This window comes from Dermacentor andersoni, chromosome 3 (genome assembly GCF_023375885.2).
Source record: "Dermacentor andersoni chromosome 3, qqDerAnde1_hic_scaffold, whole genome shotgun sequence".
In the NCBI taxonomy this organism is placed as follows: domain Eukaryota; kingdom Metazoa; phylum Arthropoda; class Arachnida; order Ixodida; family Ixodidae; genus Dermacentor; species Dermacentor andersoni.
In genome coordinates this window covers 73555588-73573697 of record NC_092816.1, presented here as the reverse complement: position 1 = coordinate 73573697, position 18110 = coordinate 73555588, and the positions used below count along the sequence as shown (strand labels likewise).

Here is an 18110-nt window from a genome sequence, read left to right as displayed (position 1 = left end):
GTTATTTGTTGGCTTTTCACATATAAGCATGATGAAAAAGATGAAATGATGTTGCGAGGTTTAATGTCCTGGAGTTGTACTGCGGATTACATGCGGGGGTCACCGTATAGTGAAAGACTGCACGTCAATTTTGTCACCTGGTGTTTGTTAACGTGCACCCAAGGCACGGTACATGAGCGTTATTGCATTCCGTGCTCATGAGAATGCGGCTGCCGTTGCAGGGAAATGAACCCACGGCTAATGTTCAGCAGCACAGCCTCATAGGAACTGCGACAGCGCGGGGTATAACTCTAATGTTAAAACAAACTGACCAGGCGATAAATAGCTTGCGAACTCGGGGAACCAAAATGTTGGCGCCTGAATTGGCGTTGTATAATTACGAAACTGCGCTGCGAGGAATATCGCGGGAGATCAGATCGCATATAGGGGCAGCAGCTGGAGAGTCGAGTAGTCGCCGAACACACGTTACTGCGGACGCCTTTACAGGAAGGTACAGCGGTGCGGAACTGAGAGATAACCTAATGGGAAGGTTGTAAGCCTGTCTAATGGATGTCCTCAAGTGGTTTTGTTTTGAAACCGGGAAGAGAAACATTGGTGGGCAGGGAAGCGCGCTCACCAATGTGTGACCTAGATAATATGAATAAAAACTCAGCACAACTTACCAAACCTTACAGGCATATATCCCACATAAACATGCATATTTAGAGAGGTACCAAAGGAAAATTAAATCGAGCTAGATTGATAGATTAATCGTTTAGAAGTCTATCATCGTGTTGTGTTCGTCTGTGTTCGTGGTGTGTGATTGCGTGCGCGGTTACGTGACACTCGAGTACGGTATACGGGACGGTGCGATGGTGGCGGCGCCTTCCGTGGCGCTCCGGAACTAATGGCGCTTCTGATGATCGCCGGCACATGACGACTGATGCGGTAATGGCATTCCGCCGCCCGATCGGGCTTCTGGCGGGACAAGAACTGAAGTGTACGTACTTCTGTGCGATTGGACGTGGTCGGTGCGGTCGCCACCCTGGCGTTGTTCAAATAATAAAAAAATATTCTTGACCTGACACGTAGTTTTCTGCGTCCCAATAAGTCAGTTTTTGGGTAGAATATTGTCGCCGAAGCTCCCACTGCTGCTCCTGAATATGAAGCGCCAAGTCCACAAAACGCAAAAAAAAAACAACAAAAAAAACATACAGGACGAGTTCACATAGTATTCACGGGGCCTTCTTCCACGGCGATCTCTGTGAATCCCCGAAAGCTGACGTCAAAGGAAAGGTACCATAGTCCACAACAGGAGCCGCCACTCCTATTTTTCTTTTAATCATTTTCTCGCTTGCAAGAGCTTTGTTAACGATACGAATGACAATTTCATCATTGCGGAAGCCTAATGTTTCAATATACTGCCACTTAATATTTTTCCTTTAGCATCCAATTGAGAGTAGTTCTGTTACGATCGTCACTGCTGGTGCTATGATCACATGAATAGGCACAACTTCTTAACGTTTACTGTTCAATGTACAGCCGAAGTCCTGTTAATAATTCTCGGTTGTTCGGTTTACTTCGTTTCTAAGTCGTATTTGCAGTGTCTTGACTCAACGCCGTCAAACACCTGGCTTCATATCTGTTACACCTTCTCGACACTTAGATATTTTAGCCGTACTGCAAAAAACGCCAGTCAGCGGTGTTCTATTACACTGAACTGACACTGCCGAAAGGCACCCGAAGCGTAATCCCATCTAGAACTCTACTTGTTTGAAAACATCCAAGCTGCCATGGGCCAGCGTGCGCTGACTATCGCTGAAAACACACATAAGCTGCAACTCTTTCAGGTAACACAAGGTTTGGTCAATGGGTCACAGTTGGCGGCAAAAGTCAATTATTGAAAAATAAACTACAAACACAGTCAAACTTTATTGGCGATTGTCATGGCACGTATTGAAATGCCATCGCCGAAGCAATGGTACATTTAACACCAGTAATGGTTGGTTCAGGAGCTAGCTTCCTTCAAGCGCAAACTTGAACAGAACAATGTACAAAGCAAGCCACGACACACAGCGCCTCCTTCACACAACTTAGTAGTTCTTTGCACAAAACACCATATAAAAAATGTTTGACACCATTTCACAGCACAAAAACACACTGACGCACAGTAGTTGAATGTCCTCACCGATGTGGCTTGCAGTATGGTTCATTGCACTGCCTGCAGCGCTAGCTACAATGCTTCACAGAGCCCTAGTCACCACAACAACACGCACTCACTGCGCGCTGCATTGATCCACAGGGAATGTACCGGTGCCAACAAAACAAAAGAAAAACACCGCCAGTTTTCGAAGCACAAGACGTCAATGACCAGTCGCGTATGTAGCTGCTTTCTGCTTACCTTGAAGACACGCAATAACTTTTGCCAGACGCTTGTCACTCCCTTGCTTTCAGTGCGGTGGCGTAAGTACATTCCTTCCTTTGAAATATCGATATCTTTTTTTTTTCTCGGATACGGGACCTATACGGAGTGACAGTTTCTCAACTGTGCTTGAAGAACCCGGCCTACTTATTCTCGACCATGGCTTGCTTATCCTTCACCACTGCTTGCTTGGCCACGCGCTTCACTTTTTAGAACTTCGGATCGCACCATAGTGGTTATGCAGTCCGAGTTTAAGCAGCTGAAAATTAGTTGACATAGCCGTAACCTCGAAACTGTTCTGGAAAATGACGTACTTTCTTCGTGTTTGCTTGCCACAATGACACTGATCATGCGGACTGAAGCAGCACTTTCTTACATCATGGCGAAGTTACAAACACTGACTGGTATCTTGTAATCATTATAAACGCGCTCCTTTTCCGCTCGTCTTTTTCGCATATAGTTTTGACAATCTGCGCACTCTCCTCCAGTTTGGTGAGGTCGGGAGCCTCTAAAAAGGACTTTGACATGAGCGCTGTGTAGTTCTTTTTTCTTCTGGTTCCATAGTTTCTCTATATAAATAACATTATTCTATCACTTCTTCTTTGTGCCAATCTTGAAGACAAATCGTCCATTCGGCAAATCGAAACAGCACTTAGCCGGTGTGTCCCTAGAAGACCTCGATCTTAGCAGACTTCCCTCATCTAAAGGCAGCTGCGCACCGCCAAACTGAAGCGGGTGAAGATTTGTGTTGAACAGAGCCATTGGGTCCGCATTCAAACTCAGTGGCGTATTAAGGGAAGTCGCTTGAAGAAGGTGAGCAGGGGTGTTCTGTTGAATTGCGCGTAGTCGGTCGACGAAGAAGCCCTGCTGAGTCTGAAATAGTGGCGTTGGGTTCGTGGAATATTGCTGGGTAGTGGTGAAACCACCGCTCGAAATGGAAGGTCCAACTTGTGGGCCATGAAATTTTACAGCCTGCTTGCCGGACGGTGATCTATCTGAGGTCATTTTTTCGGAAGACGTGCGCTCCGGTTTAATAAGACGATGGAAGCTCTCGATGGCTTTCTCGAGCTCCGCACTGTATTCCTCTTCGCTGGTAGGCAGGGGTGGCGCGCTTGTGGTTGGCCTGGGCCTCCGAGTTGGGTGCCCACTGCTGTGGCCAAAAAGGTGTGGAGGTGGTGCCAACGATGAAGGCGGAACTGTGGTGATCGCGGGTGGTGGGGGTGGAGTAGCTGTAGTAAATATGTCTTGAGGCACGTACCGAACCTCGGTTGCAACTGGGGCTTGCGATGTCAGTTCCTGCGACGTTAGAGTTCCAGCATGATGACCATCAGCGAAATAGCCACCCGTAGAAGGCTGCTCCGTGACGATATGTTGCGCTGTCGTTGTGTGAATATTCAAATTCCTTTCTGCAGAATCCTTCGATACTTCGCGAGACGAAGGTCTGTCGAAAGTTCGCGCATGTTTAGGGAGCTCACTAAAGCCGCTCGAAACGTCCGAAGGGAACCTAGTAGCCGGACGACTTGCAAAATCTTTCGCATGAATAATTTCCTCCGAATGTCCGGCCGTTGAGAAATCGAGAGGCTTGCCCTCCCCATGGGGCAATTCAGTGGACGTTTCAGCCGAAGTTGTGGTCCTGAACTCCTGAGGTCTTCCAAGCTGAGGTGGCACAGTATGAAGCTCCTGGCTGTCATGGTAGGCCATGAGCGATTCGGGGAAAGCGTGCTGCTGAGGTTGGCTAGGCACGGAAGGTGATGTGTCTTGCATATGCACGGGCTCTACCGTAGGCGCGGTGTCACCGCTTTCAGTGTGAGCTGCGGTATTTGGATGACGCGCTCCATCCTGGTGATTACGTGTGCCATCTATGAGCGATGTGCTTAATTGCTGTTGTGATAATGGATGGATATGTGACAAACCTCCGGAGCCAGAAGTGTGAGTGACAGTTTTCGGTGTCTCAGCAGTAGTAGGTCCTTCGCGAGGTGAGCCCACGTTAGGATTGCTGTCGGTTTCCGCTTGAGTGCTGTGAGGTGGAGTCGCCTTGCCTTCCTGTGGTGGTCCCGAACTTTCACGACTCGCGTCATCCGGTTTCTTGAAAGAGGATGTTTTTAGAAGCAGTGTAATGGCCCTGCGCAGTTGTTCAGGCGTGAAATCTTCAAGAGTAAGGCCCACCGGAATGTTTGTCTCAGTTGTGTGATGCTGATTTAGAGGCATGTGCACTCCTGGACTGTCTGTGGGTCCCCGAGCCTTCGGGTACATGGATTGGGTAGTGTGGTGTTGTTGGCCATGTAAAATTTGTCTTTCCTCTTCTCGTTGGATAGTACGTTCGTAATGTGCTGCCGTAGGATTCCCTGTCGATTTTTCATAGTGAGCTGCTTGTGTGGGTATTGTCTCTGTGAGCGAATCTTGATGAAAGTTCTGGGGAGTCTTAGCTGGTGCTGTCACTAGCGCCATGTCCTCAGAACGTCCTGTATTTCTTGAAAGCGCATGATGTTCATTGGGCGTCTGTGGTTCGTTAACAACTAATGAATTTTGAGTTCTCTCTGGAAGTGTTTGGCTCTGCTCTACAGGTGTCGGAAAGGTGTTAACGCCTCCAGTACCCCCAGTAAATGTGTGATGCGTCGCCTTGATGTAATCTCGGGTTTTGGGATCGTATTCGAATAAAACAGGCGTCGTTGAAGGACGAATCTGGAGCTTTTCTTCCGGCGCTTTCCTAAAAGGCTGGCGTTCTGTTCCGTAAGTAGATTGCGTCATAGATGGCTTATCACTTATCTGGGGCTGCTGCCGCATCTCTTCAGGTTTTTCTACGTGCGACGCGACCACTTGTGGACTGTGTAGTTCGTGCTTTGTCGTGAAAGTGTACACATTGCTCGTCCTTGGACCCGAAGTGGTGTTTGTTAGATCTTGTTGCCTCTGGGTCACCGTAAATGCCACAGTGTTCGGCTCGTTAATCGCGCGCAGCAAAGCCTTTCTCAGTTCTTGAGGAGACATTTGAACGCTATGGTCTTGGGACATAAGATGGGGAGATTGAGGGGGCCTAATTGTGCGAGAAGTAGGTACTAACCGTTCTTGAGCCGTGCCGCTCAACGTTTGTGCAGCTCCAACATTAGTGGATGCTGTTCCTATCGCTGAGACGCCAGAGTCAGTTGATTGTGGTTGCAGTGCAGTCCCTTGATTACCCGTAACTGGCACCGCAGTTTGTTGGAATGGAGCGGCTTGTGTCTGCGTAAAAACTTCAGTGGTCTTCGGAAGATAGGGATGGTCGCTGTAGGAAGTGCTGGCGTGCTGCTGATGCTCGTGACTTGGGCTTTGACTAACATGCCTTTGAGTCGTAATTAAACCTTTCGGTGCAGCCTGTACGCGATTCTTATTCGTTTCAAATTGTGGTGACACCGCCTGAACGCTGTAGGTGCCTTGGTCAACAAACTGTAGCTCATCTCCACGAGTTACAGCACTGGCTTTTGGAGATGCATTTAACGTTGATTGCGTTCTGTCTGTTTGTAATGGTCTGAGAGAACTGTGCGGCTTATGTATGCTTGATGTTGAGAATCGCGGCGGTACTGTAGGCTTATGAGGGCGATTTCTACTGGTCTCAGTGTAAAGCGGCGGGCTTTGCGTCGGTGGGATTATCGATCGTGGAGGGGCCCTGGCTGGGAAAATACGGTGGTCGTTTTCATTTTCTGGCACTTCTGCCGCTATTTGTTGACCAGTCGTAGTATGCCTAGATCTGTAATCGAATCTTGTTGGTCTTGGAGTGAGCGTCACACCTCCAGTCACACCGGTTGTCGTATCTTGCTGTCTTAGATTTGCATTTTCCAGCGTTACGGTCCCTTGAATCTTGAAGATCTTTTCTGGATGACTCGCTACCTGTGATGCTGTTAATTCCTTCACTACCATTCTTCCAAGCTGCGTCGGCTCTCCAGATGTTATCGGTCCGTCTAACGTTGCTGCAGTCTTTTCGTGAGTGAAGGATTCTCGCGAAGGTTGAGGTGGTTCGCTTGAAGTTCTTGGTCTCATAAGTTGCTCTCTCGGCCTAACAGGAACCGTGACGTGTTCTCTCGGCGCCGGTCTTGGTGTACCTCGCTCAGATGTTACTAAAGCAGGCTGGGGAGCCAGTGATGGTTTGTACGACGTGGATGTTCCCGTCCCCGTTGCGACAGCTGGAGTTGGCAAAGGTCGTGAATTAAATGTTTCCTCAGACTCAGCCTTGTCAGTAGGCATGTCTAGATCAGCTTCTGCCCTGACGTTGTCTTGACCTACGGATGATGACGTTTGTCTCCCATTTGCGAACTCCTCCTGAATGTTTGAGTCAAGAACTGTGTGAGGAAAAGATTTTGGAGAAGTCGAAAGTGCCTCGCTGACTGCGACGGCATCCTGATCGTAACCAAACGAAGGTCCAGAACCCACGTGGGTGGCTTCTGTCAAGGTCTGCTGTGAAGGACGAGAAGTTATAGCTTGATACGGAGAATAACGCTCTCTGTGAGGCGTAGTGTACGATTGTTGCGACACCTCTGTAGTTTCAGTGATACGCTTTTTTGAAACGTATGACGAGTCTTGCGCTGTTGGGAGAACCGTTCTCGGCCTCGCCGTCAATGTTGTCTGCAGTGGCTCCTGACTCGGTGCGTTTTCCTGTGCTTCCGTAAGAGCATGCTGTGGACGTTGTGGCCTGTTAGTTCGTCGCGGCTGAGGGGATTGAGGATCCTGAGGTGACGCGAAATCCGATCCCTGAGTTGTAGGGACATAGCCAGCGTTCTCCTCTGATGTTACGTAAACTACAGGCCTTTTGATAGGCCTGACTGTTTCTGTTTGCGCATGCTCCGGACGCCGGGACCTGTGGCGTTCTGATGTGGCTGGAACAAAACTCTGCGTCGGGTCTGAGTGTTGTACGGAGCTGCCAGACACCCTTGTGGATGGCGTATATGTTGCGCCTTTTCCCGTAGGTTCTTTTGCTGTCACTAGGCTTCCTCGTGCAACAGCCTCCTGTCGAGAATGAGACACATAAGGGAGTGAGTGGGCCAATTCGCTTTCACTTTTCCGTGAATCTTGTTTCGCGACTTGCTCAGGAGATGTTGGCTGTGATGATCTTGTCTCGACAGGATTCGTGATTGCTTCTGACACTTCTGCTCGCTGCGACGTCTGCACCTCCACGGCTTTTTGTGGAATGGTTGAACCAAAACTTTGATTGTTGTCTTGCAACGAAGGTACGCGACGAGTGGTGGGCTCGTTGGTTGAGTGGGACAAGTGTGCGCCTCTTGGTGGCTCTTCCGTTGGTCGAATGTATGGACGTCGAAGATGGCTGCTCCTCATTGGTTGAGGAGCAAATGTTTGTCTGGAATTCACTGAATATTTCTTTGTTGGGGCGAAGTACCTGGTACTTGGTGCTGCCGGAGTTCGCTCGGTGTCCTTGCTTTCAGTCGGAGTGAACGACCTTGATCGCTGATCCTGGCGATCGTCACTACCTTGAGTGGTGGGAGCGTGGTGCACGCTAAGGGAACTGGGCACATTTTTCTCAGTGCCGTAATATGAAGACGCCCCACTAGTTTGTGCTGTCGGTTCTGGCACATCTAGTACAAGCGTTGGCGTCAGTGGTTTCTGTGTATGCACTGTTGTTTGGCGGTACTTCAACGTGGTTTGCACAGGCTTCGCCTGAGTGATTCCTGCAGCCCGATGCGTTTTCGAATCTTCATGGCGGCTTCTTGGTGTTTTTGTAGTTTTCGGTATTCTCCTAAACGGCTCATCATCGAAGTCCACAGCGGAAATTCCTTTCGGCGGATCTGCATGTGGCGGAAACGTGCCGTATGCGACTTTGCCTACCTTCGCCCATGAATAAGGAGACGTGCTAGAATTCGATGTTGGTGTCCGTGTCGGGAAGGTCGAATTTTCTTTTCTTTGTCGCATCCGCTCAAATACTGCGGTAGGAGAAGGCGAGTGTGCGTGTGGCAGACGACTCTGAGGTTTGTTCTCCGGCGTGATTTCGTACTCTGGTTCACTTGTATCCTGTTTTACGGCGCTCTGAGGTTGCCTACTTGTGGCTGTAAGTGGCCGCTGTCCTTCTCTGGCTGCAGTATTTAGCGTCGGCAAGTTTACAGCGTGTTTGCGTTCTTGGTGTGCCGAAAAACGCGAAGTGCCCTCGTGCGTCGATGGCCTTCCAGTAGTGACTGTTGTTCTGGCATAGAAGCTAGTTCTCCCCGCTGAAAGTGAATGTTCTGGATCGTATTCAACGCTACTAGTCACAGTCTGATCGTTCGAGTGAGTCTTTTTGGTAGGCCTGCCTGCCATTGGCGCGTGAGTCGCCGGGATCGCTGTAGGCGAGGGTGATGCGAGTACCTGTGTTGGTGTTTCTGCGACCGGTTGACCTCTTGGTCGGTTTTCTGGAGGAGGTGGGAAATGCGTCGTAGATTCTGGACCTTGTATGTCTACCGTACTTTTTTCCGGTGCAGACGATCGCAAATCAGACTCAGGGGCGGCGAAATCTGACGAGTGTTCTTCGGGCCTCGTAGTATCGCTGGCAAATATAGAAGTGGGCAACGTGTCTTGGTGCGACATACTGACCATGCGATGCGACTGCGAACTTCCTCTATGTGTACCTGGAGTGTAAGTCGCCTTCTCTGGTGCCTGTCTAACCGGTGCGGCATTGAAACCTTCACTGACATCGGTGTGATGAGCCGTTGCACTGTTTTCGCCATTGACTGCTACTGTACCTATAGCCGTTAGTGTGGTTTTAGAGATATGTGGCATGCTTTGCGTATCAACATCGACTGCGACGTGGGTAATGCCTCCAACATCACTACGTGTAGTGCTGTGCGTGCCTATATTTTCGGCATACTTAGCAGATGTCGTCCTTGTGCCACGTCCCGTTGGTGTTTGCTCGTATTGAGTCACACCGGGCGATGACACCGTCATTTGGGTGCTATATACGGGAGGCTTTGTGGTCTGTGTGGTCGATGGGTGTTGCTGAGTCCGCGACGTCGCTGTGTAGTTTTCGTCCAGTTCAAAAGAAGTAGTCCTCGCTGGCCCTTTTTGTCCACTGACGTGCACTGTGTCCGTCCTGAGGGTCATTTCCAAAGGACCACCGGTGACCCATTTTCCAGAGCTGGAAATCGATTTTTCCGGCGGCGTTCTGGTAACGGCAGCGATATCTTCAAGCACGTCGCCGCCACGGATTGGCGCATTGCTCAGTGTTGCTTCATGATTCTCGGTCGTCGTGATCCCTTGGTTCTGGGTAGTTTCAACGTTTGAGACAAAGACGGTGCGTTCTTGCGCGCCATCATGGTCAACGCCCTCACTGGGCTCTCCTGGCCGTTGGTAGGGCGGGAGTGATGTGGGAGCAGGAGTCGTTCTCGGAACAGCCGTCACTGGATAGCTGTAGTTCAAAGGGTCCTCAAGCTGAGTGTTTTCGAGGAACTCCGGTTCGTCGTCGACAGATGTGCGACGTTGGATTGTTGTTGCGCCAATCGGACTGCTCCCGTCGGATGTGTATGCTCGTCTCTCTAGTGGTAACTCCTGGAAATCAGAAGGTCCGCCTCTATGTGGCTGTCCGTCGACGTCCCCTGGCTTGTGACGCGCTCCTCCGGTTGACAGAGTTCGTATCGCTTGGTACAGAGCGCGATAGTAGTCGGCAATTGACTGGGACGGAGCCTCTTTTTCGCGGAGCTCTTCACTCTTGCCTTGCGAAGCGAAGGACTCCAGGTTGTTAAAGTTCGGAGCTGCGAGGGAGTTGTCTGTTGTGTCGACATTGTATTCATCTTCGAGGTTGGGTTTGTTGTTGGTCAGCAGGTTACCATGTGTCTGTACAGATTTATCGTACTCAACGTCAGATGAGTAGTAGGAGCGGACCTTGCGAACCAGCGTGATGTTTACGACAGTTGTCTGGCCTTCGACGATCTGGACGGGTACCTCAACGTCATTGTGTTCTGGAGACGATGCCTGGAAGCGCAAGAAAAAGACGACAATTTAAAGATTGGCAATATTAGTTAAATGGCTAAATTGCGGTTTGCAATTACTAACTATAAGACATTGCCGAACACAGTTTTGAGTTTTAATGTACAGTTATAATATATGTCCGCAGCTTCGGTATTCATGAAGTGGCGTGTAGCTGTGCATCTGTAAAACGACAGCCTGATGAGAAATCTCCTATCCTACTATCACATGTTTACATCTCTACCTCATTCTATTACTGGAGTTCAAACTCTACTTGCCTCGCGTGAACGTGAACGTGAATCAGTGGCGAGGTCAAAATGTAGCGTAAGTAACAAATAAGGCCATGACGCATCATTTCCAATTATGTTTCACTCAATCATATGCGCTTCGTTAACATTCGATTCATGCATGACCTATGCTGAATTTTAATTCATTATATTTGCTTTTCATTCATTGTATATTGCCTTAGTAATGAAATAAAGGTTATATAACTTTCTGCCTTGCTAATATTACCTATTTTGCTATTTTAGCCGTCAGTTGGAACATTGTCATACCGCACTCAGAATTATTAGGTTCGTGTTGACTCTTTCATTAGTTTTCATGAGAATTTTGGTAGCGAGTACAACTGGTCTGTTTAATTGTCGCAGTGAAGCCAAGTACAGCCACAATTAACGAAATGTTTATAATTATTTCGCTAATTATTTCAATAACAAGATCTGAGATTTGGGCCGCCTCGCTCACCATCAGCGTATACGTCCCGGGGAGCAAGATCCTCCAGTACTCGCCCTTGTGGCTTGTTTTGAACGGCATGTAACGCCCTTTGATCATGAGCCTTGCATTCGCCACGGGGTATCCTTCCTCATCGGTGATGATTCCGCGCAGACCTAAGCCGTAGAACACAGAAAGAATGTTAGTGTTGCTTATGTGCAACCCATAGGTGCCGCACATCTTATTCATGTCATACTAATAGTTGCCCAGAGACTCGTGTAAATTTCGACAAAAACTTTTGCTGTGTTGCAACATCAATACCGAGGACGCCATATCGCCACCATTTTATTAATAATGAAACCAAGACATTCCAGCGTTTGGATATTTCCCTGCGACGGTAGTTTTCTTCGGCCCTGCTGGTGATGTGGTGATGTGATGTGGTGGGGGTGGCACCTACGATACGGAACATGCTGAGAAGAGGAAAGAAATATATTACTTGCCGTTACGCAGGCGTAAGCTCAAGAAAAAACAGTGGCAGTCACTGCGCCGTCGTGGTGCCACCATCAAGCAGCATCGGCCATTGTTGCCATACATTGATTAATCTGATGGCATTCAGAAATATAGAAAGGCAACCCCTGTCTTTCTCATAGCGGGGGGACAAAACTGGTGCCCATAAAACTGATTAGCTAGCGAGCTCGGTTTCACAGCTCATTTATGACGTTATCTGCTGGACGTTGCCTTATCCCGGAAGGCAACGATAGAAGACCGCAATGGTTAGACCTTCACTAAAAACTCGAACAGTCAATATAGAGCAGGAGATCTTGTCTACGTATTTCACAGAACAGTGTGTCATGCTCGAACTCCCTTGTCTTTCCAAGTGCGCGTTAACGCGTTGTCCTATACGTTCGCGGTTTGTCTGCAGCCATTCGCTGCAGACGCGTTCAAAACTGTGTTCCGTACCTTCGCCAGCCACACCGTCGCGTCAATAATGTCTATTTAAGGAGTACGAATATGACAGTCCTCTGTGCCATATCCGACCATTCGGTGGCGCTGTACCTCATCCATTCGCTAAGATGTACACTGGTGTCATTTCTACGACGATGCTAATTCCGCGCATTCTCACGAGAAAACGCAGCTGTGGCAGATGCAGCTGTGGCAGAGGTGCAGGTGTGGCAGAGTGAAACATTGCGTAACTAGCACATATTCATGCCCCATTATGTTAATGTTTGGTTTCAAATGATATTCAAATAACTTAATTTGAAATCATTCGACTTTAAATCGCGCGATTGCTGTCGATATCTGACCTTGTGTGTCGAGTTCCGCAGCAATGTTTACTATTGGGCGTTAACCAATATAGCTCCTCTCTGCCTTTTGTTACAAAGTTTATTTGTGTTCAATGAACACGAAACATAAACTGAACATGATCAGTGAAGCACATGAATCGCTTGCTTTCCGTTGTCGATATCTGGCTTACTCTCTTATTCTAACTACGCAAATAAAACAAAAATGGTTTCTCACCTCTCTGGGATTCCTCTATTAACTTCATCAGGGGCTTCATATTGTCCATCCAGAAACGTCGTAATTGATACGACAGAGGGTACTTGCAGCACGAGAGCTCGAGAGTGACTTCCATGCAGCCTGCTTGCACGTACGTGTAGTCCGGCATGCTACCTGCGTGCGTTTTTCCCCAATGATTTGTAAACGAGATGCCGTGAATGAAGACCCTGCCTCGGCAAGTAGAGAAAGAGCGAATCTTTGACGGGAAGCTGAGGACGCCGCACAGCCCATAGGCTATTGATGTTCTTTTTCAGCTGCTTAATACACAATACACACAAGTAGAAATGCCCGTTTACCAGTCATGACTTAGCACAAGTAAGAAAATGGGGATAAATGCTCGATTTTGAGTAACAACCACAAAAGAAGCCAACGAAGGATGAAGAAAGATGAAGCTTAGAATTTTTTTCATGCTATCCTCGGCTTCCGTTTTAGTATTGCCTCCTTTTGTCCATTACCATTCATTACCATTCATTGGATTCGGAGTAGAAGACGAAGTGATTCCTTGACAGAACGCTTGTGCTTTTGTCTCCGCTTTTTCGCTTTGTTTCCCTGCATTTCTGGGAGCTGCCGCTCCCTCCTTGCGGCAATGGATGAAGAAATCTCCGAGGACTTTCCTGGTGTGCAGCCGTCAGGTCGGCTAGCGTCCAGGAAACGTGGAAGTGCGTCAAGCGATACAGACAGCGAGGCCACTGAGATATGTTCGGACAGCTACGACTCGTCGGACGATGACTTCCAGGTCGTGATGAGTAGATCAGCGAAAAGAAGACTACTGCAGGCATCTTCGTCGCCAAGTGCTTCTACCGTGAAGAGTGCACCGCTGCGCTGGCCGCACACTGTGCTCTTTATGCCCGTGGACCCGGCGACCAATTTGCGGCTCCTCAACAGGCAGGTCCTCTCTTCCTTACTCGAGAGAATCGCACCAAATGAAATTAAAGACGTGCGAATTAACTCGCGAAAAAATGTCCTGGCAGTTGATGTGCTACATCGCAGTGCCCTACAACACCTACGTAATATAACTGATATCGACAAGGTAAAGGTGCGATCAATGATCCCTACAGGCGGCGATGGTACTGCGGGCGTCATTTATGACGTCGACGTTGCCATTCCTAATGACGACTTGCCAACGCTGATAAAGCCAACGACAGAAGGCAATTTGATTACAAGGATTTCCAGATTGGGAAACACACGCTGTGTGAAGATTTTGTTTGAAGGAGACAGCCTTCCTTCCCACGTCAAAGTAGGACATGTCCGCCATCCAGTACGACCTTTCGTACCGAAGCCCCTCCAGTGTTTCAAGTGTTGCAAGATTGGCCACGTGAAGGGTGTCTGCGTGAACAGCGTAGTGTGCCCGCGGTGCTCTGAGTCTCATTCAGAAGACGCCTGCAGCGCACATGTTCTAAAGTGCCCTAACTGCAGTGGTCCTCACAAGGCCTCATCAAAGGATTGCCCGCGGATGCGGAAGGAATTCACGATTCTAAAACGCATGGTGCGCGACAATTCAACGCATCGAGAGGCTGCTACCGCTGTTCGGCGACGTCGGCATCGGCAACGAAAACGTTCAAGAAATTCCGCTACTGCAAATAGGTACACGCCAGCTACAGTCAGAAGGGCTGCCGCATCTCCACACTGCGCCACCAAGACAGATACAAGGAAAGCGAACAAAGAGGAGAGGCTCGCCCGTCCTGAAGAATGGCCTGAGCTACCGAGGGCCCAACTCCCTGCTAAGTTACCTCAAAACGCACCGACTTCAACGGCTTCTGCAACTGTTGAAGCGACGCTGGCTGATGATCTCCAGGTCATCAACATTCTGCGGTCGCTCATGAGTGCCATTCGCGTTATACTTACCAACATGAAGTCTTCGTCTGCGCAAAGCGCACTACAGGTGCTGGACACTTTGAGTCCAGTACTTGCAGCTCTTGGTTAAAATCATGGCTCTCCAGAAGCCGTCGTTTCGTGACGAAGTCCGAAACGCGTCGATATTTCAGTGGAACGCCAGAGGATTGAAGTCACGCATGTCGGACTTTCGACAGTTTGTGTTCACGAATAAGTTCCCAGTCATCGTCATCTGCGAGCCCCTATCAGATAACATCAGACTGTCCGGGTATGAATGTTTCATGTCCGCCACCCACGGAGAATGCAGCAAGATCATCGTATTCATGCGACGTGATCTTACGTATGGCCATCACCCAGTGTCGCCTGACCAAGAAAACCAATACGTCTGTCTGACAGTGAAGAAAGGCAAGCTCACTTTCACATTAATTGGAGCCTACATATCGCCCTCAAGTCGGTTGGACTGCGAGAGATTACGGCGAATCACCACAGCGACTCCGCAGCCTTTGGTGATTACTGGAGATTTTAATGCCCACCACCATCTCTGGGGAAGTTCTAAGATAAACTCGAGAGGCAGAAGATTAGTGTCGTTTGCCTCCGAACAAGAACTGTGCTTGTTAAATGATGGAAGCCCCACCTTTCTACGTGGAACTGCCTACTGTAGCTGCCTGGACCTGACGTTTGTTTCACGCTCCTTCACTAGAAAAGTCAGGTGGTTTCCGGATATTGAAACGCGGGGAAGTGACCACCTACCCACTTATCTTAGGGTTGAAGGGTTGACGGACTCCAGGTTAGCCGCCGTCACACAATGTATCGACTGGCCAATGTTCAAGTCAATTGTCGAAGACGGCTGTCGTGATGACTTGTCCACTAGCCTAGAGGACATCATAAAAGGTGCCCTAGAGGCTACGAAACATTCGCTTCTGAGAACGTCTACACGCACCGAATACGACATTGAGCTAGGGAAGCTTCGCGCAATTCGTCGTCGTGCAGAGCGAAGGTACAGGCGCACGAAGTCTGTACATGACTTGAGGTTGGCCAGAAGAACTCAAAAGAAAATTCAGCGTCGCATGGACAAACTTGCATCACAAAGATGGAAATCATTCTGCGAATCTTTGGATCCACGAAAACCATTGTCTCACATATGGAGAACTGTTCGTGGTCTCCGTGGAACCCCTCAGCAGCGCCACCCTTTCAAGTCTTTGGCCCTTCACCAACAATGCAGCGAGATTGACGTAGCGGAAGCTTTCTGCAGGAGGATTGCTGGTGAAACTAGTTGCGCTGGAACAACGACGCTCCGCCACTCACCGATTTCACGCGACTCCCGCATGGATAGTCCTTTCTCCATGGACGAGCTCGAAGCTCCATTGGCCTTGTGCAAGCGTTCATCTTCACCAGGACCCGACGGTATAACCTACCGTGCCCTGTGTAATCTTGGCGATGAGGCTCGAAAAGTGCTCCTGCTCCTGTTCAACAGCTCGTGGCAGACAGGTACGATTCCCCAAGAATGGAAGTCCAGTCGCCTAATTCCACTGCTCAAGCCTGGCAAGTCGCCTGTAGACATTGCATCATACAGACCAATTGCGCTTGCCAGTTGCATCGGAAAACTAATGGAGAGGATGGTTCTAGCACGGCTAGAATGGTACCTCGAACATTACCAGGTATATCCAGATGCAGTGTCCGGTTTCAGGCGTGGCCGTTCTTCCATAGACAACGTTATCGACTTGGTGACGTACGTCGAGCACCAGAAGTCCTGCAAAAGATTATCTGCTGCCCTGTTTCTGGATATTAAAGGAGCGTACGATAACGTAACGCACGAAGCGATTTTCAACGCGTTAGAGGCAGTAGGACTTGGCGGCAAAGTATATTTTTGGATAAGTAGCTATCTACATGAGAGATCCTTTTTCGTACTTACCGAGGATGGCCCGACCTCCCGGCATTACAGTAACCGTGGGGTGCCTCAGGGCGGAGTACTCAGCCCAACGCTCTTCAGTCTAACACTCCTTGGACTCACCGACATCCTGCCAGGTACCGTTAGGCTCTCCATCTATGCCGACGACATTTGCATTTGGACGTCGGCTGTGACGCGACTGCAGCTTCGCGCGCGGCTTCAAAAGTCAGCTACTTTAACATCATCCTATCTTCGAGAACAAGGACTTCGTATATCATACGAGAAGTGCGCAGCGGTGGCATTTACCAGGAAATCAATGTCTCCATACGTGATATCCGTCGACAGACACATCATCTCGTACAGCACGAGTCACAGATTTTTGGGGGTGGTCCTTGACAAAAATCGCTCCTGGACCCCTCATGTGAATTATGTGAAAAAACGCCTGACAGGAATTTGCCATATGTTTAAGTTCCTTGCAGGAAAGACCTGGGGAGTGCCAATACACTCTATGCTGCAACTGTACAGGGTCCTCTTTATTGGATTCCTGCGGTACAGCCTACCTGTCATGTCCAACACCTGCAGAACTAACCTGAACACAATCCAAAGCATCCAAGCCCAAGCACTCAAGATATGTCTCGGTCTACCGCGGAGTGCGTCAACGACTGAAGTCATTGCAGTCGCTCAAGATTTCACTATTAGAACGCACATTAACATTGAAACACTGCGTGTGCACATAAGACACGTCGCCCGGACCCCTACCCACCACCTAGCAAGTCTCCCAGTAGATAGGCCCCACACGACATTCAGTGCGACTGTCTTCGCGCACCGTGCCTCTTTCAGGTCAGGTTACACACCTGCGGCAAGGCCTTCTATTCCTCCATGGTGTATGCGCCGTACTCAAGTGAACCTTACAGTCCCAGGACTTCAGAAAAAGTCGGACTTGCCATCATCAGCGCTCAAGCAACTAACTTTACTTCTGTTGTACGAGAAATACAGCGACTGCACACACGTCTACACTGATGGATCAACTACATCAACCAGTTCCGGCGGCGCTGTAGTTATACCAGCAATGAGAATAACCAAGCGATTCAAGACTTCCCATGTCACTACGTCTACAGCTTCAGAGCTCGCGGCTCTCCGCGAGGCGCTTCAAGTGATAAATACTGAAAGTCCGAGAAAATGGGCAGTATTCTGCGATTCAAGGCCGGCCTTGCAATGTGTGCATTCATTTCTCCGACATGGGAATCACGATCAGCTCACGTGCGAAATCGCGGAACGTGTCCATCACTTAAGAGAAAAAGGCCATGATATCTCTTTTCAGTGGATACCAGGTCATTGCGGTATCATTGGTAATGATGACGCCGATAAGGCAGCTCGGACGTCAAGCCAAGAAGACCGCTTCGTCCCCATTCCGCTCTCAAGGACCGACGCCGCGAGACAACTTGGCATTCTGGCACGCACGATCTCCTTAGCAGAATGGAATACCGTACATACAAGGCGCACAAGACTGCACCGACTAAACCCATCACTTCAACTCAGACCTCCAGCCGGTGTGCACCGGCGTGAAGCGTCTCTTCTGTGTCGGTTATGGCTTGGAGTGGCCTTCACGAATGCCTACTCAGCACTAATTGGAATGGCTGATAGTCCTGCATGTGATGTTTGCGCATGCGAGGAGAACATTGACCACATATTGTGCCATTGTCCCCAATTTCAAGCACAAAGACAGTATTTGTCCGACACATTGAGGAAACTAGACGATCGTCCTCTGAGTGAACAGACAATATTAGAGCACCGTCCCAACCGATCATC

At 49.1% G+C, this 18110-nt stretch overlaps 1 protein-coding gene across 1 annotated transcript in view; it reads right to left on the bottom strand.

Moving 5' to 3' along the window:
• Window positions 1-1887: 1887 nt before the first annotated feature.
• LOC126545284 (uncharacterized) overlaps window positions 1888-18110 on the bottom strand; it is a 29927-nt gene continuing 13704 nt past the window's right edge. The window contains exons 6-8 of the mRNA XM_050193085.3: window positions 12542-12690; window positions 11057-11199; window positions 1888-10321 (exon numbers count right to left, since the gene is read on the bottom strand). Coding sequence (XP_050049042.2) covers window positions 2993-10321; window positions 11057-11199; window positions 12542-12690 — 7621 coding nt within the window. The 3' untranslated portion in view covers window positions 1888-2992. The remainder of the gene's footprint in view (window positions 10322-11056; window positions 11200-12541; window positions 12691-18110) is intronic.